General features: G+C 41.1%; 1 protein-coding gene across 2 annotated transcripts in view; it reads left to right on the forward strand.

Annotated features, from left to right (window-relative positions):
• CXXC4 (CXXC finger protein 4) overlaps positions 1-22,705 on the forward strand; it is a 218,770-nt gene that overhangs the window by 25,093 nt on the left and 170,972 nt on the right. Inside the window, exon 3 of one of the 2 annotated variants that reach the window (XM_040329767.1) lies at positions 20,189-20,228. The exons of the other annotated variant lie outside the window; for it this stretch is intronic. Within the exon in view, the coding sequence (XP_040185701.1) occupies positions 20,189-20,206 (18 nt within the window). The 3' untranslated portion in view covers positions 20,207-20,228. The remainder of the gene's footprint in view (positions 1-20,188; positions 20,229-22,705) is intronic. 2 annotated transcript variants of the gene reach the window in all.

Here is a 22,705-nt window from a genome sequence, read left to right on the forward strand (position 1 = left end):
ACATGGCCCTGTTACAAAACACCTCTGAGGCCCCGTACACACGGCCGAGGAACTCGACGTGCCAAACACGTCGAGTTCCTCGGTGAGTTCAGGGATGAAGCCGCCGAGGAGCTCGGCGGGACGCCTTCTCCCATAGAACAACGAGAAAATAGAGAACATGTTCTCTATTTTCTCGACGAGTTCCTCGGCGGCTCCATCGGGCCAAAAGTGTACAGACGACAGAGTTTCTCGGCAGAATCCGGGTTTGACCGAGTTTCTCGGTGAATTCTGCCGAGAAACTCTGTCGTGTGTACGAGGCCTGAGAGTCTGCCTTTGTGGAGAGGGTGTGTGTGCCTTTCCTACAATCAGCAATTTTAGTTATCTTGGCTGTATGCCCAGACATCACACTGTGTTAAACAGGAAGAGAAAAATTCCTAACACAATCTGAACTTTCTAAACAGTATATAAATGTGAAGACAGCAGATAAGGTATGTAAAACCTATGTAGGGAGATTTGGTTCATCTCTTTGTATCATCTGAGGCTGTTCACTTCTCTGGGTGTTTACATCCACATTAAATCTTTTGAACCACTTTAACCACCTCAGCTCCCAAAGATTTACTTCCCTTTATTACGAGGCCATTTTTTTGTGATACGGCACTGCGTTACTTTACCAAATAGAATTTATGTCCTTTTTTCCTACATATAGGGCCAGATTCATAAAGAAGATACGACAGCGTATCTCCTGATACGCCGTCGTATCTCCGAATCCGGCCGGTCGTATCTATGCGCCTGATTCATAGAATCAGGTTACGCATAGATCTCCCTAAGATCCGACAGGTGTAAATGACTTACACCCTCGGATCTAGGCCGGGCCGCTAGGTGGCGATTCCATTGCGGTCGGCGTAGAATATGCAAATGAGTCGTTACGCCGATTCACGAACGTACGCTTGCCCATCACAGTAAATTTTACACAGTTTGCGTACAAGATATGCGGCTTAAAGATAAACATGCCCCCTAGGTGGCTTAGCCAATGTTAAGTATGGCCATCGTTCCCGCGTCAAAATTTTAAAATTTACGTTGTTTGCGTAAGTCGTCCGTGAATGGTGCTGGACGCCATTTACATTAACGTCGAAACCAATGATGTCCTTGCGACGTCATTTAGCGCAATGCACGTCGGGAAATTTTAGGGACGGCGCATGCGCAGTACGATCGGCGCGGGAACGCGCCTAATTTAAATGATACACGCCCCATTTGAATTAGGTGGGCTTGCGCCGGACGGATTTACGCTACACCGCCGCAAGTTTACAGGCAAGTGCTTTGTGAATCAAGCAATTGCCCATAAAACTTGCGGCGGTGTAACGTAAATGCGATACGTTACACCGCCGCGATTCTACCTGAATCTGGCCCATAGAGCTTTCTTTTGGTGGTATTTGATGACCTCTGTGTTTTTTTTTTTTCCGCTATGAACAAAAAAAGACTTTTTGAAAAAAAAAAAAGCAATAGTTTTTACTCTGCTATAAAACACATCAAAAGAAAAATTTTAATAATCTAATTTCTTCATCAATTTCGGCCAATATGTATTCTGCTACATACAGTATCTTTGGTAAAAAAAATCCCAATATGTATATATTGATTGGTTTGCGCAAAAGTTATAGCGTCTAATAAATTACAATTTATTTATTTACTAATAATGGCAGCGATCAGCCGCTTATAACGGGACTGTGATATTGCGGCAGACATTCGGATACTGACACTTTTTGGGGACCAGTGACACTAATACAGTGAGCAGTAATAAAAAAAATATGCACTGTTACTGTACTAATGGGACTGGCTGGGAAGGGGTTAACATCAAACTGTTAACTGTGTGCTTAGCCTGTGTTTCTCTAAACTGTGGGACGTGCTTTTACTAGGGAAAGACATGGATCCTAGTCCCTGCTTTGCAGAGGCACAGGATTTAAGCCTTCCCTCCTGTCAGAATGGTGATCTGACTTGTTTACATAGGCAGACGGCCGTTTTATGTCTCTGCAGGATAAACGGGTGCCAGCAGATTGGCTCCCACTGTAAAATCCATCACATCCCCACTGACAGGATAGATTTTTGCCTTGTTTACATAGGCTGAGCTCCATCCTCCATCCTGCGTCTCTCCTGGATGATCAGTGAGCGCTGGCGGACATCCATTGGCCCGTACCTGCTGATCTGCTGTTATTAATCACAGCAGAAGTGGCGCACACCCCCTCCCGGAAGTGCAGGATCACACATATATACGTGATTCTGCACAGCACGGCTGCCCTGTAGCAGTAAATCTGCTATGGGGTGGGCGCCAAGTGGTTGATCTTGCTAGTTTAGCACACAGTAACACACTAGATACAGGCATATTTATTAAGAATGAATCTAACATTGACAAACCATTCACTGCAGGTGAATCTTTCTGATGCATGTGTTTTAAATGACAAAAGTGTGTAGTGTTAGATGAATCGTGACCAGGCTATTGAAAAAAATCTAATTTCACAGAAATATGCAAAGACTGTTTATGAATGAATCTGGCTTCCTATTCTTGGTGGTGTCTGGCACAAATATAAAACCTTGCTTCCGCTAAGCTTTGTTGCTGATTCAAAATCTGACTGCAATATGTGTGCTTTCACTCTCATACAGACTTGACTAATATATTAAAGCAAGCTGCATATCTGTGACCATTTCGACAATAATCCTTTCAAGTGGTTGTAAACCCGATCTAAAAAAAAATAGAATAAAAAAAACCCTGCAAGACAAAGGCATAATGAACTAGTATGTATAGCATACTAGCTCATGAATTACTTACCTGAGATCGAAGCCCCCGCAGCGGTCCTCGTCATCCCCTCCGGTGGTCCTCGTCACCCCCTCTGGCGGCAACATCTCTCCCGGGGGTTACTTCCGGGTATCGTGGCTCCGGTGCTGTGATTAGCCGGTGATACGTGCCATTGCTTCAGTTTGCGCATGTGCCAATTACATTTGCAAAGGACAGGGGATATCTCCTAAACCGTGCAGGTTTAGGAGATATCATGGGTAGCTACAGGAAAGCCTTAATTTTGGCTTACCTGTAGCATAAAGTGGTTTTAAAGGGTTTACAACCATTTTAATATGTGTGTTTCAGGATCTGGATGTACACACATACAGTACGAGTATGTTTATAATTTAAAAGTGAACCTCTATTTTGCCTATACTGTGCAAAATATCAGGTTTCAGATTTAAAAAACCTTTACTGCGTCCTCCGCCTTCCGAATCTGCTGTTTAAGAAATAGAAACTTAAGCCTCGTACACACAATTGGATTTTTTGCTGGGAATTGTGTGTTGACAGCCTGTTGGTGGAAAATTCAACCGTTTGTATGCTCCATCGGGCAATTGTCGTATTTTCCGCAGACAAATGTTGGATGGCAGGCTTTAAAAATTTTCGTGGACAACATTCTGTTGTCAGATATTCCGTTTGTGTGTACAAAAGTCCAAAGTACAAACACGCATGCTCGGAAGCAATGCTCACCAAACACAACATTAGCAGAAGGTGCCCAAAGGGTGGCGCTAAAGAGCTGAAAAAACACGTAGTACGTCTAGTACCTCACTACGTTCGCGTTTGTTGGCTGACAATTCTTTGCCGTTTGTGAGCAAGACAAATTCCTGGCCAACTCCTTTCGGACAAAAGTCAGATGCTTTGTCTGCGGAAAATCTGATTGTATGTTCGTCGCTACGGAGTCCGCCAGCTCAGCAGGAGATCTCTCCGCTGAGCTGGCGGATGACAGGTCTCTCTCTGCTCACTGAGCGGGGAGGGGCTTGTCCAGCACCGCTGTCTCCTTTGGAGAGATTTGATGAAAACAGACAGCGTGTCCGTTTTCATCAGATCTCACCCGATCCGATTTGCCATGGACGGATGGCGACGTATCGTCATCCGTCTGATTTTAGTGGATCAGATTGGGTCGGATGTCAGCGAACATGTCTCCATAGAGATGTAGGTCCGACCGTGTGAAAGGGGCCTCACACAGAGCTATTAATGTTACCTTCGAGCACAATGGAACAACAGTCTGGCCTTGTGAATGGATGCTCAGGCATCAAGGGAGGCATGGGAGTGTCATGTGGTCACTTTAAAGAAGAACAGCTCCAATTAGATCTTCTCTCTTAAACACTACTTAAAGTGACAGTAGACTCTGTTTTTTTTTTTTAAAAAGCTATTTTTTTTAAGTATGTATTCCTATCTCAAAGTAATCTCTGTTGTTCTCCGCCTCCTCCAAATCTCCAGATTCCTTTTTTTTGCTGCTGTGATATGACTTCCTGTTAAAGGGTGGCTACATTCATTCTCAATGGCCCTGCTGTATCTAGGAACATAGCCACCCTCTCTTGTTCGCTCCCGACATGGACTATGGTCTACAGCATGTGTCAAACACAAGGCCCGCCGATCTCAAAAAAATGATATATACTCAATAAATCTACATTAAGTACATAGGAAAAAGAAAAAAAAAACGGATAAAATAAATGAAAAAGAGTCCAATTGAATGTGCTTTTGTAAGGGAAAAGTGATTTAACAAAAAAGGTGCTTCAGAGTGCCTTTTCCCACATGCAATACACGCCTCTTACCAGAAGGGCTGAATCTCAAGTTATACAGATCTAACTCGCTCGCACAGGTATCAGCCAATAGGGATATCCCACTCCTAAGGCTCCTATGAGGGCGCTCCCTCCTTGTAAAACCGTGCAGGCACGAATTGCGAACGGGGGGGGGGGGTGCTGCTGCGTCTTCATAACCAGGGGGGGCTGACGCGAATTGAGAACCGGAGGGGTGGCCACGAATTAAGAAATGAGGGGGGCTGACGCGAACTGAGAACGGGGGGGGGATGCTGGGGTTGCCGAAAATAACATTGGCATCTCACTCACCTTCTCACCTTTTCCTCCAGCCGCAAACTGAATGTGAAAGTGTTTTCTCTCCACTCGCCACTACATGAGAGGGGGAGGGTGGCCTACAGAAATAAATGTTTTCTCCTCTCCTCTCAGCTGCGGCCGGGCCCCATGGAAAAAATTTGGGTCCCTTACAGGTGTAATGCCTAATGGCAGCCCTGCCTGTATTTAGTCTCAGCTAAATACAGAATACAACGCTGTGTTCCAGTAGTGGGGCGGGAATTCCCGTCCTACACCCTGAAAACAATCAAGTCTGTGTGAGGGCTGCTCAACCATTCACAAGAAGTTTGTATTTTATTCATGAGCACAAAGCTTCTTCTGGTTGGCCGAGGCTGAGAGATGGGATCTATGCCTCAGCTAATCAGAGTAAGCTTTGTATCGGAAAGTATGGGAAGTCCCAGTTCCACTGCCAGAACACAGCGCTGTATACTGTATGTAGCTGAGGCTACATACATGTAATACAGCATATCTGTGCAGTAAATTGTTTTTTTAGGCCAGCTTGGTCCAAACAAACCATTTAAATGGACATTAAGTGGGGAGTTAGGCTTTAAATACTTCAGGATAAAGCATAGATACTGCAGGGAATCAATAACAGATTTAAGGCCTGTCTAAATAGTAGAAAAATCCTAACAGTTCACAGAAATATGAATACAGATTATACACAGGTTTTCCCATTTTGACTAGAAAATATCTCCTTAACTGCAATGAATCATTTCACTGTAAGTTCCTTTAGGGAATGCTCCTAAAGTGCTTATTCAAATCATCAACAATTGAAGGAAATATCTTAGTGTAATTGGCTTCCTTAGAAACACTCAGTCACACCTTATGTGGCTGACCTGACTGCAGATCGTCAAAATGTATCTTCCAATTCAGTTTATTGAACTGGTACACATGGCTCGTTTGTGTTTTTCTGTATAGCCAATTTTGAAATTGTTAAATATTTGTGCCATTTTATAGCTTAGAAGCATGAGCCCCAGGACAAATACATTTTCCCTTAAAATAATTGTTTTACCTACCAAGAGATTTGTAATTATTTACATCCAGTCATGTGCTCCTGGCACCCTGGGCAGACAGCACAGTCCGATCCTAGACTTCCCTGAACTTAGGATAAATACCCTGGTGCAGACCCCAGTCAAGTCTGATTGGACAGTGAAGAAACATCTGCATACTATGAGGTCATCCATTTTCTCTCCATTCTTGTAAGCATATTCACACTTTTAGAGGATGATCATCGTGAAAAGCAATAGGGCCATGGTTGGATCAAAGGGCTGACCCTCTCTTTCCCAGTCTCATTGCTGCTGTGATTGCTATTAGAGAAATCTAATGGGATAATATGTTCGGGCACTTGTGCTGTATGTATGAAAAATAAAGCGTTTTATTGCATGCATAATAAGTTAATTTTTTTTCCTCACATCTACCAGGAATTCAGTTTTAGATTTATACCATTTGGGAAGCAGCATAGTGGCTAGATATGTAGCTGAGTTTCAGTTTTGTCCCCCATTTACAATTTTTTATGGTAGGTTGTGGTGGTAGGTTAACTGACTTCCACACAAGATTACCTCAAGTATGCCTAGATTTAAAAAAGATAAGTTCCCTTTTTTAGAAAAAATTATAAATGCACATATTTTTGGGGGAAACAAATGTACATTTATTATTTTATCCTGCAGGAACCTAGAAAGCATGGCACTTGCGATCAGTGGCTAAGGCCCCGTACACACGTCCAAGGAACTCGACGGGCAAAACTCATAGTTTTGCTGGTCGAGTTCTGTGTGAAGCCGCCGAGGATCTCGGCGAGCTAACTTTCCTCATTGAACAACGAGGAAATAGAGAACATGTTCTCTATTTGGCTCGACGAGGAACTCGTCGGCTTCCTCGACCGAAAGTGTACACACGCCGATCAGCTCCGATCGAGTTTCTGGCTGAATTCTGACGAGAAACTCGGTCGTGTGTACGGGGCCTTAGGGATGCAATGCTAGGCTTCTGCAGACAAGCCACGAAACTTTCACCCTGTACCTCCATACGGGTTGTCAGTTTGAAATCTGCAGAGCTTGTGAATGAACTTCAGGGGGTGCTCATCAGTGCCCTTGCAGTTCATTTAGAACTACATGCTGTTTTCCACAGTAACAGGAAACTGAATGAATGGTGCGGCTGTGTGGGCAGCCATCCTGTATTTGAATTGTGACAGCGGGTGCAGGAAGAAGATCTCCCACCCAGTGTCACAGGGGGATCGTGATGGGGAAGCTTCAGGAGCTGGAACACGTCACATGTTCCACCTTAAATACAGGTGGAACATGTAACACGTTTCAGAAGATTAACTCATCCTTAAGACCCCTTTCACACTGAGGGCGTATTGCAGGCGCTATAGCGTTAAAAATAGCACCTGCAATCCGCCCTCAAACAGCTGCTCCATTGCGCTAGCAGGACGGTAAAAAAAGTCATGCTAGCCGCATCTTTGGAGTGGTGTGTTTACCGCTCCTCCACCGCTGCTGCCCATTAAGCAGCGCATTGCGGGCGGTTTTAACCCTTTCTCGGACGCTAGCGGGGGTTAAAAGCACCCCGCCAGCGGCTGAAATGCGCCGCAAATCCACCCATAGCGTTGGCGGTAAAAATAGTGGAGTTTTACTTGCCGACGCTATGGGCAGCTCGGTGTGAAAGGGGTCTTAGAATGTACGGTTATACGACTCAGGGAAGTGAACTTGTGGAATTTGACAGGCTGCCGGTGTTCTGACGAGAAGGGTCCCCCGTTGGATAATGCCCGCTCTGTTCTGCGCAGGCGCAGTGCTTGCGCAGTACGGAGTACAACAGAGCCGCCGAAAATCGCTGAAGATAAACGGCTGTGAATCAGCTGTACACAGCACTTGCACAATGAACATGACATTGTGTCACACATTGCCACGCTATCCCGATGCTCGTGCAACTTTGCAAGGGGCGGGTGTATTAGTATTATATCATGTAAGGGGCAGATGGCTAAAGAAGAGCAAACCCGCCCATCAACATTGTAAAACCCGCCCTTCAGTTGTTTAAGCACGCCCCGCAAAGTTGTGTAGTTTATTGATAAAACCACCTCCAACTTATCAGCTCTGCCCATCAATTTTAAATTTGGCCTCTTCTTTAGCCATCCGCCCCTTACACAATATAATAGTAATACACCCGCCCAAGCGTGTGGCACAATGTCGTGTTCATTGCACAGACGCCGTGTACAGCTGATTCACAGCTGTTCATCTTCGGCGATTCGGCTCCGCTGTGCTCCGTACTGCGCAAGTGCTGCGCCTGTGCTGCATTATCCGACAGGGGGACCCTTCTCGTCAGGACACCTGCAGCGGTACTGGATGCTGCACCTGTGTCTCCTAGGTGCATGAAAATGCTAATGTTGGACACACACAGGCTAAACACTGTCACAATTAGGGCTGCAGTGACACAGTTATCATTGCAGTAGCGTTAATCAGACCAGTACTGACCTCTGATTTCATTGCCTTAACAAAGTGAGCTAAGCTCCTTCACCGAGGCTTGGCTTTGGAGCAAGTTTCTCCAGCAAATGTCAAATTGGTGCACCAGTTGGTCAGGGCCTCGGATATGTTTGTGATGTGGCCCTGAATTCAGAACACTTAAGCCTGGTACACACAATCTGATTTTTCGCAGACAAAGCATAGGACTTTTGTCCGAAGGGCGTTGGCTGTGAACTTGTCTTGCATAAAAACGGCACAGAATTGTTGGCCAACAAACATGAAACTACGTGTTTTTTCAGCTCTTTAGCGCCACCCTTTGGACAACTTCTGCTAATGTTGTGTTATGATTAGCATTGCTTCTGAGCATGCGTGTTTGTACTTTGGAGTTTTGTCCAAAGGTCTTCTGTACACATGATCTGATAATCCGACAACAATTGTCCGATGGAGCATACAAACGATCGGATTTTCTGATAGCAGCCTGCCATCACACAATTCCCGTCGGAAATTCCAATCATGTGTACGGGCCTAATCTCTTGCCTTTCTGTCATGAGTGGTTATCCTTTGACACCTGTTGTGGGTCTAGTGCTGGTCAGTGGATCAGACATCCAAGAAGGTCTTGACTGAGATGCACTTTGTGGGCTACCATTTGATCAGGACCTTTGCTGTACAAGATTATGAAGAACTTCATGGGAGGTAAAATCACCATCCCTCTGCGAAAAGTGCAAAATGATAAGGCAGACTATAGGCATTCTTGCTGGGACTGTAGATTGTGTTTCTACTGTTTTCTTCTTTTCCTCTATTTTGATGCTGACATATTTGACTGTCCCATGAGCCGAGATTTGAAAATTCAGCCGTGTCCGTCAATAAACAGAAGAGGAAATAGGATTTTCTTTCGCTTACACAGCACTTGCCCTCTAAAATATGGCTATGCAGTGTTTTCCTTTATTGTGTGTACTGCTTATTATTGCAGTTGAAGTGTTTGGACACCAGCAGAGGCCATCTCTGGACTGTTCTTCTGTTTGTACCTAGTGCCTTACTCTTGCCGGTGGCAAGATAACCCATTTGTTAAGACCCCCCCCCCCCCCCAAAAAAAAAAAAAAAAAAAATTGAGGTGCTTTGTGTAACCCATTCAGTTTAAATGAGTTCTCAATCTATGAGAAAAAATTGCTGGCAATATTTTGTCAATGTAGCACTTTTACATCTGTTTGTTGTGAGCTGTAGAGCAGATGCATTTGGTTTTACTGTATATGATTGTTGGGGTGCCATTTAGAATGAATGGAAACGCGTATATACCATGCGTTATGGTAACATTGGTTTGAATGTGTGCTATTGGAAGCAGAAATGTGTGAGGTCAGCCTATGGTTTTATTATACTGTTTTTCAGATATTACATCTATTAGTGTATTATTGTATTTGTACATTTTATACATCGTCATAAAGGCTTAAAGGGTCACTAAAGGAATTTTTTTTTTTAGCTGAAATGACTGTTTACAGGGCATAGAGACATAATAGTTAACTGATTCCTTTTAAAAATGATTAAAAATTGATAAAAAAACAATCATATAATGTGCCTGCAGTGTAGTTTCGTTTTTGGTGTTGTTTGCTGGTTCTCTGATGTACAGAGAGCCAATAGAGGGCAGTCAGCCAATAGAGAGCAGTGATACTTTGTCTAAAACTCCTCAGCACCAATCCAGTTTCGTTTTACACACAGTAATCACACCTCCTTGATTAGTGACCACCGTGAGAAATCTCCCAGTACTGTGGTTATCAGGAAACAGGCAACCAGGAAGTGTCCAAAACAGAGAGGATTTACAGCAACATCAAAGCAAAAACGAACAATGAGGACATGAAACCAGGACTGCAGCAAGGTAAAGGAAGCTATTTAGCTAAACAAAAAAAATTCCTTTAGTGTCCCTTTAAAGTGGAGGTTCCATCAAAAAAAAAATTTGGCTTTAAAGTTACTCTAGCTTACGACTAAAAAATAAAATAAAAAATAATTTTTTTTTTTTTTACTCATCTGGAAATGCCTGTTGCTATGCAGTCCCACAAAATCTGCCTTTGAATCCACCTAGGATTCTGACATCATCTCCCTCTAATGCTCCTGGGAAATGTGTGTCATCATTTCCCAGGATGCAGTGCGCTGTCCAATTATCACTCCCCATCCAAGACTTCCAGGAAGTAAGTGCCTGTAGGCTTCACATTGCCCACAAGCAAAATGACAACGGTGTAGATATAGTTTTATAAACTATCTTTTTTGAATATCTATGCGGATAGGCGGCGGATTGTAAAATAGTAAGTGACCAGATTTATATTATAAAAACGCAGGATGAAAGGACATACATTTAAAAAAAATGCTAATTGTGGTTGGAACTCCGCTTTAACCGTCAGACTCCAACTACAGTAGATTTATTAGTAGGCTAAATTGATAGTAAACATTATTGTTGGGCTTCATAATTGGATATGTTTTACTAATGATTAAACCTCAGGTAAATGTGGGTCATTTTGGCATGATCCTGCTTTATACTGTGCGTTTTGCTCACATTGGTGGCATTAATGCTACTGGGATACAGGTTTGATTTATGACATCATAATATAATTGGTTTATAGAAGACAATATATTAAAAAATACTTATTGTGGATTTGTAGTCTTCAAAAGGGGTGAGTTGGCAACCCCAACATTGAGGGAAGAAGTACATAGGAGTCCCCCATGTACCCTGCCTTTCAGAAGTTTTTTGTAGACAGGAAATTGTTTTCATTCCTGTGCCCAGGAGCACCTTATTTATACTTAACAAGATCCTAAGAGCCGGTTCACACATGGGCGGCACGACTTTGGGGGCGACTTGGCGACTTGAGAGGCGACTTGAGTCGCCCCCAAACTCGTCCAAGAACCTTTTTGTAAGTCGGAACGACTTGTGTCGCTCCTATTACAACAGTACTATTGAATAGAGCAAAGCATGGCTTGTCAGGCGGCTGAGTCGCCTGACTAGTCACCCCTGTGTGAACCGGCTCTTAAAGGGGTTGTAAAATGTTTGTTTTTTATTTTCTAAATAGGTTCCTTTAAGCTAGTGTATTGTTGGTTCACTTACCTTTTCCTTCGATTTCCCTTCTAAATGTTTTTTTTCTTTGTCTGAATCTCTCACTTCCTGTTTCTCCTCAGTAAGCTTGCCACCATCATCCGAGCGGTGGTTAGTCAGCCAGAACAGCTTACTGAGGAGGAACAGGAAGTGAGAAATTCAGACAAAGAAAACAAAGAAAAAAGACATTTAGAAGGGAAATCGAAGGAAAATGTTCGTGAACCAACAATGCACTAGCTTAAAGGAACCTATTTAGAAAATAAAAAATTAACCTTTACAACCCCTTTAATGTGGATCATGGTAATGGTATTATAATTTTTTTTTTAATATGCAACGCCTTATACATGTGATAAATATAGACCCCTATTTAGTAAGGCATTGAAAAATGTATATCCAAAAGAGATTAAAAAAAAACAGTGGGTAACCCATAGCAGACTGTCAAAATTGCTCTTTATTCTGATATTTTGACGGCTCTGAACTGATGAGAGGTGACATTTGAGTGGTTGTTATGGGTCAGAGCACATCAATCATCTGTTTTTTTTTTTTTGGAATAGATTATGGTAGGTTGGATCACCCTGGCTTATTATACGGACTCTATACATGAGTTTGCTGGTCCGCCCAGCTACAGCAAATACAGGGAGGGTCAGCATGGTCACCTCCTAATTATGGAGTTCTTCAAATGTATGGAGAAGATGTAAAATTGTTGGAAATTTTATAGCCATGGAAAAAAAAAAAAATTCTGTTTCTTTCCGAAAACAATTGGACATTTTGGAAACTTTTAAATAAAATTCATTGTGGAGTAGTTTTACAAATTGAAAGTCGTTTTGTTACACTGGTGATGTGAAATGCAGTTTATAAAAAAGTTGTATGCTTGAAATAACAGTACAGCTTATTCAGCAAATAAAATAAACTTGCTTTTTAAAATTGTATTTTTTATTACAAATGGAGTAACAAGTACTGTATATGTTAAGAACATTTTACCTATACATGAGAACAGGGCACCAAACCCCCCATTCCCTTATAATAATGTATAAGCGTCCTGCCAATATGCATTTTCAGGTATTGACAATGCTGATCCAGAAGCATATATTGCTCTTGCAAGAGCATGATCAATACACACATACAGCAGCAATACACAACAGGTGCAGGTATGTATAACCTCAACTAACCACAAATAGAGCTTTCTTTTGGTGGTTTTTGATCACCTCTGTGGTTTTTATTTTTTGTATTATAAACAAAAAAAAAAAAAAGTACATTTTGAAAAAAAAACACAATATTTTTTACTTTTTGCTATAATAAATATTCCAATTTAAACAAAAGTTTAGTCTTATATGTAATCTTCTACATATTTTTGGTAAAAAAAAACTTGCAATAAGCGTATATAGATTGGTTTGCGCAAAAGTTATAGCACCCACAAAATAGGTTATTGATTTATGGAATTTTTATTTATTTATTTTCTAGTAATGGCGGCGATCTGTGATTTATATCGGGACTGCGACATTGCGGCTGACAGATTGTACACTTTTGACACTTTTTATAAACCATTGACATTTATACAGCGATCAGTACTATAAATAGCGACTGATTACTGTATAATTGTCACTGGCAGGAAAAGGGGTTAACACTAGGGGCAATCAAGGGGTTAAATGTGTTCCCTCACTGTGTGTTCTAACTGTGGGGGGGATGGAACTGAATGGGGGAGGAGACCGTGCCGTGTTCCTATATACTAGGAACACATGATTTGTTTCCTCTCCCCTGACAGGACGTGGATTTGTGTGTTTACACACACAGTTCCACGTTCAAGCTCTCTCACGAGCGATCTTGCATACCCGGTGGACATTGCGGCCGCGGGGCATGAACGCCCACTGCGTCACTGTGGAGCCGATGTGCGTGCCCAAGGGCCATCGGGCAAGCGCATTGGCTCCTCAGTGACACGGTGCTCTCGCGTAGGAGGCACAAGATGAAGCCCACAAACAAACTAAACTGGAGTACAGTGCCCCATAGTGGAAGAACTGGATTGAGAACAGTGTTACTTGAATTGTATTCCAGGATTTGCTTGTCTTCAGCTGAGAGAACTTTAAGACTTTACATAAAGTCTCAGAATTCTTTTATTAAGGTCTTCTTCTTATATAGTTTAAATACCATGTCATAGATATATTATTTATCAGTGTAAAAGAACATATTTCACACCTTTGTCTTTTTACAATTTTTCAGGAGAAAAACAAAAAAACAGCTTTATAAAAACAGATTTTTTTTAACAACTTTTCACTTTTTTTCCCCAGTCCTCTTTTGTTGTGAAATAGTTGTGAGTGCCTTTGACAATGCAGGAAGATTTGGATATAGGAATCCTTTAGGTAGATAAAGACCTGGGGGAATTCAGCTCACGAATATCCCCTTGTAACTGAAGTATCCGCTTTCGGCTGATGCTTTTTATACAGTGCTTTATGCGGCAGAGTAAATAGGAACGAGAAAGCAGTTTCGTACATTTCCAAATGCAAACGGAATTGAATTCTCATAAAAAAGTGTTGTTGAGGGGGGTGCTTGTAGATAATCAAATCCAAATTATGTGGGTCTTTTAATGTTTTCTTATTTCTACACAATTAGTTCAGGCCTTGAAGATTGTGACTGGGGGGGGGGGGCTTTTCCTCCCTCCCGCAGTTTGAAGACAGCTGTTAATTGCTGGGTGGTAACGATCTTCAGTCTTCGGTGCACAGTTTTATACCATCGTTACATGCCAAGACTGAAATAATGGATCTTTCCATGCAGGACTCTTTGTATCAGGTCAAAGCTATAATCACAGGTCAATGCATACCTAATTAATAATGAATACACCTAGTTACACCATACAGTTTGAACGATGTGGGCTTGGCATAAACTGTTGTATTATTAGAGCAAGCATTTTTCATGCCAATTGCAATGAAGTAAAAACTTTGAAAAGTGCATATTTTTAGGAAGGTTTCGTTGGTCACTCTATTATAATGTATTACGGATTCCCCTTTGCAGAAAACAGCCTTGGTGGCTAGTGAGCAGAAGTTTCAGATAACGTGCACAACTAGGGCAGAACAAGAACATTAAGGATGTACAAGTGCAGTAATCAATCTTTTCTAAGTCAAATCCTACCTAGGAGTATTTTGATTGTCACTTGTGTGGGTTAGTCCGCAAAAAAATAAATGGAGAGTAGAGAAAACAGATAGAAGTCAATAGTGATGGAAGAACCCTTTATAGCAGGGTTTCTCAACCAGGGTTCCATGGGTTTCTCCAGAGGTTTCTAGGGTTTCCTTAAGCAATGAGCAATGCCAGGCTCTCAGATAGGTTCCCACTGACAACACTGATCTTTTTAGCTATGTGTATGGGGGTAATTTTTCCCAATGACCACAAATGTATGGAGCATTCTTCCCACTTACCAATTACAATAACGTATCATGAGTTGTAAGTATGGTCATTTTTAGCAGGGGTACCCTGAGACCGGAAAGGTATTTTAATGGTTCCTCTGTGTTAAAAGGTTTGAGAAAGTCAGCTTTATAGTATACTGGTTGAACCCTAACTTAGTGGAGAATGTATCTGTCTCCGTGCAGACTTTTTCATATAATGTGGTCGCACATTGGAGAAAAGCAAGCGAGATTCTATCTCACATACATTTTGGTGGTTACATATAGTTGAGGTCGGTAAAAAAAACAATATCTGTAGTAGAGCTTCCCAAATTTACCCTTTTAAAGAATTTGAATTGGCTACTGTGAATTGCTGAAAGTTATAACCCTTTCCTTTAACCAGAATATCTTTTCTTTTATGGAGCCATAGTAAAACATTTTAAAATTCCTTGACAATTCATTATTACCTAAAGCCTCATACAGACGATTGGACTTCCATTGGACAAATCCGTGGAACTTTGTCCGAAGGGCATTGGCCGTGAACTTGTTCTGCATACAGACGGCAGAACTTTTTTAGCCAACATACATGAAACTACGCTGTTTTTCAGCTTTTTAGCGCCACCCTTTTGGCAACTTCTGCTAATGTTGTCTGATAGTTAGCATTGGTTCGGAGCATGCGTGTTTGTACTTTGGATTTTAGTCCGTCGGACTTGTGTGACTACATGATCGGATAAACTGACAGAATACATTTGTTGTCGGACAATTTGAGAGCATGGCTATCCAACATTTGTTGTCGGAAATTCCGACAACAATTGTCTGATGGAGCATACAGACGGTCGGATTATCTGACAAAACCCTTCTTTCACACAATTGTTAACGGAATATCCGATCGTGTGTATGGGCCTTTAGGCCTAGTACACACGAGAGAATTTATCCGCGGATACGGTCCACCGGACCGTTTCCGCGGATAAATCCTCGCAAGGATTTGGATCCGATGGAGTGTACTCACCATCGGATCGAAATCCTCGCCGAAATCCCCTCGCAATGACGTGTCGCGACGTCGCCGCGATGATGACGCGGCGACGTGCGCGACGCTGTCATAAAAGGAATTCCACGCATGCGTCGAATCATTACGACGCATGCGGGGGATCCATTCGGACGGATTGATCCGGTGAGTCTGTACAGACCAGCGGATCAATCCGTTGGGATGGATTCAAGCGGATAGATTTGAAAGCATGTCTTCAAATTTCTATCCGCTTGAAATCCATCCCAGGGGATAAAAATCCGTGGAAACAGATCCGCTGGATTGTACACACCAGGGGATCTATCCGCTGGAGCCGGTCCGCGGATCAATTCCAGCGGATGGATCCTCTCGTGTGTACGGGGCCTTAGTCTGAAATCTAGGAATTAAAAAAAAACAAGAAAAGAAGCAGGATTTGCATCAGAAAACTACCCACATTCTAAACCTACAAAAAATTAAAGCATGTAAAACAGTGTTGTCTAATGAAGATCTGGTCAAAGAGAGCATTTTTTATGGCCCTTCTACTGAAAAATGCTAGTGAACTGGAAATTTCTGGCTTCAAAATTTTGAGATACATGATCTGAACAAGAATACTGTACAGATCAGGAAAGACTGATGCGTAGTACACGTAAAGAGAGAATCAAACAAAAAATACGACTTTCTAGGTCAGGGGTCTGCAACCTTTAAGACATAAAGAGCCACTTGGACCCGTTTCCGAAGGAAAAAAAAACTGGGAGCCGCAAAACCATTGCGACATATATGATATTGTACAGTATTGCATTTGCTGGGCATGTGGAGGTGGAATCTTATCTGATATAATTGATATTGTACAGTATTGCATTTGCTGGGCATGTGGAGGTGGAATCTTATCTGATATAATTGATATTGTACAGTATTGCATTTGCTGGGCATGTGGAGGTGGAATCTTATCTGATATTGTCAATATCAGATAAGATTCCACCTCCACATGCCCAGCAAATGCAATACTGTACAATATCAGATAAGATTCTACATCCACATGCCCGGCCCCAGCCCCCAGCCCTTGACTAGGCCGTTCTACCCCCCATCCACCATTCACATACACAGGTTTCCTCTCAGTGTGGTCTCACCCTTCTCCGTGTAGAAGGCGGGCTGTCACACTCCGGTTCTTAGCTGCTCGCTGGTCCCTCTTCCCACCGTCACTGTCAGCAAGTAACACTTCAGTCCAGGAAGTGTCCTCCTCCTCCTTCCCGGGCTCTCGGTCCCTCTCTCTCTCCTCTCAGGACCAGGAGCCCATTGAGCCCATCCATCCCACTGCCAAATCCATCCTGCTCCATCCATCCTGGAGCCTCTCATAGGCAATAGCACCGCCGCTGCGCCAAGAATGAATACCGGATGCTCAGTTACTGCTGTGCTAGGTTTAAAAATGGCGCGAGCCGCGCCATTACGTTACTGCGCATGCGCCGCCCGGCTGAGTATGTACAACGTTTCCTGAGCTTGGCAGGCTTCGGAACGGCGCATGCACAGTTGCAAGAGCTTCCCGCGGCCATCATTTTTACTGGCACTGCTGCCCATACACGGACTGTTGGCAACACAGCCCCGGAGCCGCGGCAAAGGTTCAAAAGAGCCGCATGCGGCCCCGGAGCCGCGGGTTGCCGACACCTGTTCTAGGTGATTGTACAATAATCTGATCATTAATACACAGCTTTCGAGAGCTGATCACGACAGTTCATGCAAAACTATCTGAGGGAACGAACATGAAAATGTCTCTTGTACGATACTAGAGCAAACACATTTCCTTTAATAACTACAGTTTTTGTCTGTGTGCACCTCTTTCAGAGGCCTACAATGATCCGGTAGTTGAGCTTGAAGGGCTCTTTCACTCTTGCATGACAGTTTAAAGTGGGAGTAAACTCCCATGGTTGATATTTACCTATAGGTAAGCCTATATTAAGGCTTACCTACAGGTACAGTAAATATATCCTAAATATCTCTTAAATGTGAATGGGCTGGTGACATCACCGGCAAATTTGCTCTAAAAGAACGGCATACCCATGCCGTAAATAGTGGCTCCCACGTGCATCAGATGGCAGGAGGTTGCAAACCTGGGAGGAAGACCAGATGAACATGAAAGCCCTGTAAGCGGTGACAGCGCATTGCGGAAGGGCTTTATTTTAAGGTGAATTTAAAAATATAAAAAGTAAGTTGCGCTCTAAAAATTGATAATAAAAGTACATAAAGTGTAACAAAAGGGAGGGGTCAATAAAATCCAAACGCACAAAGGCTAAAATCACATATTCCAATGGCTATGAAAAATTTAAAACTCAGGTAGTGCAAAAAAAGGACGCTGGAAAGGTAAATCCTCCACCCTAATAGAGCCACCGACACACAGGTTAAGATGTACTCTTCCCGGAACTCCAGGACCCTCTAATTACAGAAGGTCAAGTCAGCCTTAGTACATCCACCTTTGGAAAGGTCCAAGGGAAAACATGGTGATGGTATATACTCTATACAAGATTCCAACAGACTTGGACTCTGGTTATTCGGACCCTCCTGCCAAGACTCAAATAAAATGAAAAATGTGTATAACCTTCTTAAGGGAGTTTATTGGGCTAAAAACTGTACCTGCACAATTCCTGCAAAGTAGGCAAAACAGCAACAAAACGGCAGCAGATACAAGAGCGCAATGACAGGTAAGTATTCTTCTGCCCTTTGCGCCCTTGTGGGCTTCAGTATGTGGGCCTGACCACCCAGGAGTTTAATGTCAAGCTCAATGAGCATATTGCCAACATAAGAAAAGGATACAAGAATTACAGTGTCTCACGGCACTACTTTGTACACAATAGGGATCACGTGGGTATAGACCCTGTTTGTGGGTATAGATCATTTTGTTCCCCACTAGAGGGGTAGTCTTAAAGTAAGAGAACTATCTAGAATGGAGACCAGGTTGATATTTATACTTAAAGGTTATACTCCTCTTGGCTTCAACGTGGATTGGGATGTGTACTGTTTTATTAATAATTCCTAGTTATTTTTGATCTATTTTAGTTAATTTATAGTCCTGTTTCTTTAATTCTTAATTCTTTATGAATTTTAAGGTGACAAGTCCCCAGCCACGTCCAGCTTTACTTCGTTTTTGTTCGCATTTGTTTTTTTCTTTCTGTGGTGTATTCCAGATATGGGGACGCCCGAAACAAACAAACGTCATGTCGGGTGTGTACCATAGTAGTTACACCTTTTCCAAGTTCCGCTATTGCAAGTGAAGCTTGAATTGACTATTTAGTCCAGATTGAGGATTGGCTTTGAGCTTCATGTTTTTTCTAGTGGAATCGGGGCTTGGCTGGGTTCACTTGCTTATATAGTGATGACAGGGAGTTTTTTCCATGGCCCGGAAGAAGTCCACTCGTGATGAAACCGGTCAAAAAAAATTTAAATTTGCGAAAGAATACTTACCTGTCATCTTGCTCTTGTATCTGCTGCCATTTTGATTCTGTTTTGCCTTACTTCATTAAAAATGTGCAAGTACAGTTTTTCACCCAATAAACCCCCTTTTACACTATTGGAGCTTTTTTTTTAATTTTCATTAAAAAAAGATGACATTGTACCAGTAATATCTTGGCCCTCATCTTAAATTCAGCGCTGACAGGTTGGTTGTTTATGTGCCCTTGCTACACTGTAATTGAGGACAACATTCACAAACAAACACACACTTTCCAATAGTTCCCAGACTGGTAGGTAGGGCAGTCCTTTGAAATGCAGTGGGTATGGACTATAGGGTTTGGGTCACATGGTCTATGCCAGTGATGGTGAACCTTGGCACCCCAGATGTTTTGGAACTACATTTCCCATGATGCTTATGCACTCTGCAGAGTAGTTGAGCATTATGGGAAATGTAGTTCCAAAACATCTGGGGTGCCAAGGTTCGCCATCACTGGTCTATGCAGAATGGGGACTTCTATCAGGTCCTGGCATATTTTATCCAAAATTACTGGTCTATGCAGAATGGGGACTTCTATCAGGTCCTGGCATGTTTTATCCAAAATTAGTCAAACCAAATTCTCAAAAGTAAGAACGTATTTTATGTAAGCGAATACAAATTCTACATAAACACCACTTGTTCATTTGCTTGGTTGAATGTATAATTTTATGACTGTCTTGCATGATAGTTCTGGTCTGAATAGTGCATACAGGGATGTTGGAGGATTGTTTTCTGAGAGTGTAATCTGCATGATAATTAAAGAAAGTGGAGATTGCATTTGTTTATATTCTAGATTATATTAATCATAATTAAAACAACTTTTTGCTTGGCTGTAATACCTGTGCACAATTAGGAAAAATAATCTTGATAAATACTTGCAATATAATATAAATGTGTCATTATATAGTATTTTATTTATATCACCTATAGGGCAATTGGCACTTTTAAGAAGCTCCTCTGGCGTCATTTGGTGAGTGAGTGATCCATTCGTTCGTTATGAGGTTTACAGTTTGTAAAAACAGATGTATTATGTAAAGACTTTAAAAATATACCCTATCCATGTGAGTAACCATGATTTTTATGTATCCATATGATTTTGTATATTTAAATGCAAGTTCACCTTTATATTTTTCAAAAACAGAAAAAAAAATCCTTTCACAAGTCTATCCAAAAAAAGATCTTGCCTTAGATACACTTTAGGCTGTGTTCACATTGTTGTTCTGCAGCAACGCATTTTGGTTTACTGCAGTGCCAATCATTCTTGAAGCTGCCCCCCCCCCCAAAAAAAAACGTATCAATGCATGCTACAGTGCATAGTAACTCACTACCTGCAATGTGGTGCAATGCATTACATAATAATAGTGCATGCACTTTTTCTAGTGTGCTTTGGTGCATTAGGCATTCAAATGAATGGGCTGTCTTAATGCAGCATGTCATGCAGTAAAATGCAAGTTAATGTGTATGCATTAATACAGTGCAACAGTGTTAATACAGCCTAAAAAAAATCTGACTAAATGTAGATTTTAATGTAAAAAAAAAAATAACATATTCACTGTGCTGCTTCTTTCATATAGCTACGTGAGCTGCACTGCTCATATATGACGGGTACAATCAGGGTATTCCAGTGGCCACTTTGTTCTATAAAAGTCACCTGTGGCAGCCAGTAAAATATGAAAAGAAGGTGATAAGAACTTGGTAGCCTGAGGAATCATGAATAAAGAAAGAAATGATAACACAATCTAATGTTACAAGATGTATTAAGTCGAATATTTTATAAAGGTGAACTTGTGTGCTTAGTAATTCTTAGGTTCTTAAGCACAGAACATAATCACTTCTAAAGTAAACAATAAAAAGAACTAGAATGATGTGCAAAGTGCAGTAACTTATCACCTAATCAGATTTCAGTTTACTGAAATCAGGCAAATAAAATTTGATTGCATGCTGGTTACTATAGATTGCTGCACTTAGTGCATTGCTCTTAGCCTTATCGCGTAAGCCCATCACCTGGAAATTGTGGAATTTTGAAACAATTGCGTTTTAGCTATTGATTTTATTTTCATTTTGTTAAAAATGTCAACACTGGCCAGATTTAGGCAGAATTTCTCTGTTTATATATTATATACAATGTTCATAATGCAAAGTCGTAAAGTTGTGAAATTGGGCATTGTAGGTGATTTAGAAAAAAATATATGAATAAATATATTCATGGGAGCGCTAATAAGATTAATAAAATTAATTGTATGAAACAACAATAATAAGAAAATATTAAATATAAAAAAAAAATATATATAAATTATATAACACCAGCCTACCTAAAGACCTAAAATAATAACACAAGTGATAAAAAATCAGTGATAATTTGTCTACTAGAACAAAAAATGAATGAAAACAATTAAATTAATGTCCACAGTGAATGTGCCAAGTATTGCAACTTTGAACATTATGACAATTAAACATGTGCTAAATCCAGGATAGACAGGGCTATGACAGTCCTGATATATCAACACAGACAAGTCCTTGTGAAAGGTTTCTGAAGTGAATCCTGTGAATCAATATCCAGAAGTGACAACTTGCTATGTTCACCTTCACCAAAATTGGAAACCAAAACACCCAAAGCGTGCTCAAAATAAGGATGGCAGCTTACCAGAAAAAATGTACTCGTAATTAAAAAATAAGTCAATAGCGCTTGTAGCAAACCAGTTGCTGGTATACGTTAGGGATGAGCTTCGTATTCGAGTCAAACGCATGTCCGACTCGAACATCGTATGTTCGATCGTTCGTCAAATTTCGATTTAGATTTTTATTATTTTTCTCAATGATTTTCATCCATATTGCAGGGACCAGACATTACATTAAAGCCACAAGCAGTTTTAAATTACTTTTTTCTTATAGTAATCTCATTTTGTGCAGGGACAGTTCTAAACATGTGCCACTTCACAGGCATACTATAGACACTCAGCAGGTACAATATTTAAAGGAATTTTTCATATTTTTTTTTTAATTTAAGCATCATTAAAATCACTGCTCCAGAAAAATTGCCTGAATTATAATGAAGTGAATTAATACAAATTTACAGACAACATCAAATAAATAAATAAATATAAGAAATATAAAAAAATAAAATATATATAATATATAAAACATATATAATCATTTGGTAATAAATACCCACAATTATACATAATATATAGACCATACAATAAAATATTATTAATTATTGTATGGTCTATATATTATGTATAATTGCGGGTATTTATTACCAAATGATTATATATTTTTTAATTTTTATATTTCTTATATATATTTATTTTAAGTTGTCTGTAAATTTTTATTAATTCACTTCACTATAATTCAGGCAATGGAGTTATGTGTTTTTATTGATTATTTCTGTAATGTCAGTATTTTTATAACCGGGGACTCAGAATGGAGGCTGGAGTTAGTTTCTAA

Source organism: Rana temporaria, chromosome 1 (assembly GCF_905171775.1).
Source record: "Rana temporaria chromosome 1, aRanTem1.1, whole genome shotgun sequence".
NCBI classification, from domain to species: Eukaryota; Metazoa; Chordata; class Amphibia; order Anura; family Ranidae; genus Rana; species Rana temporaria.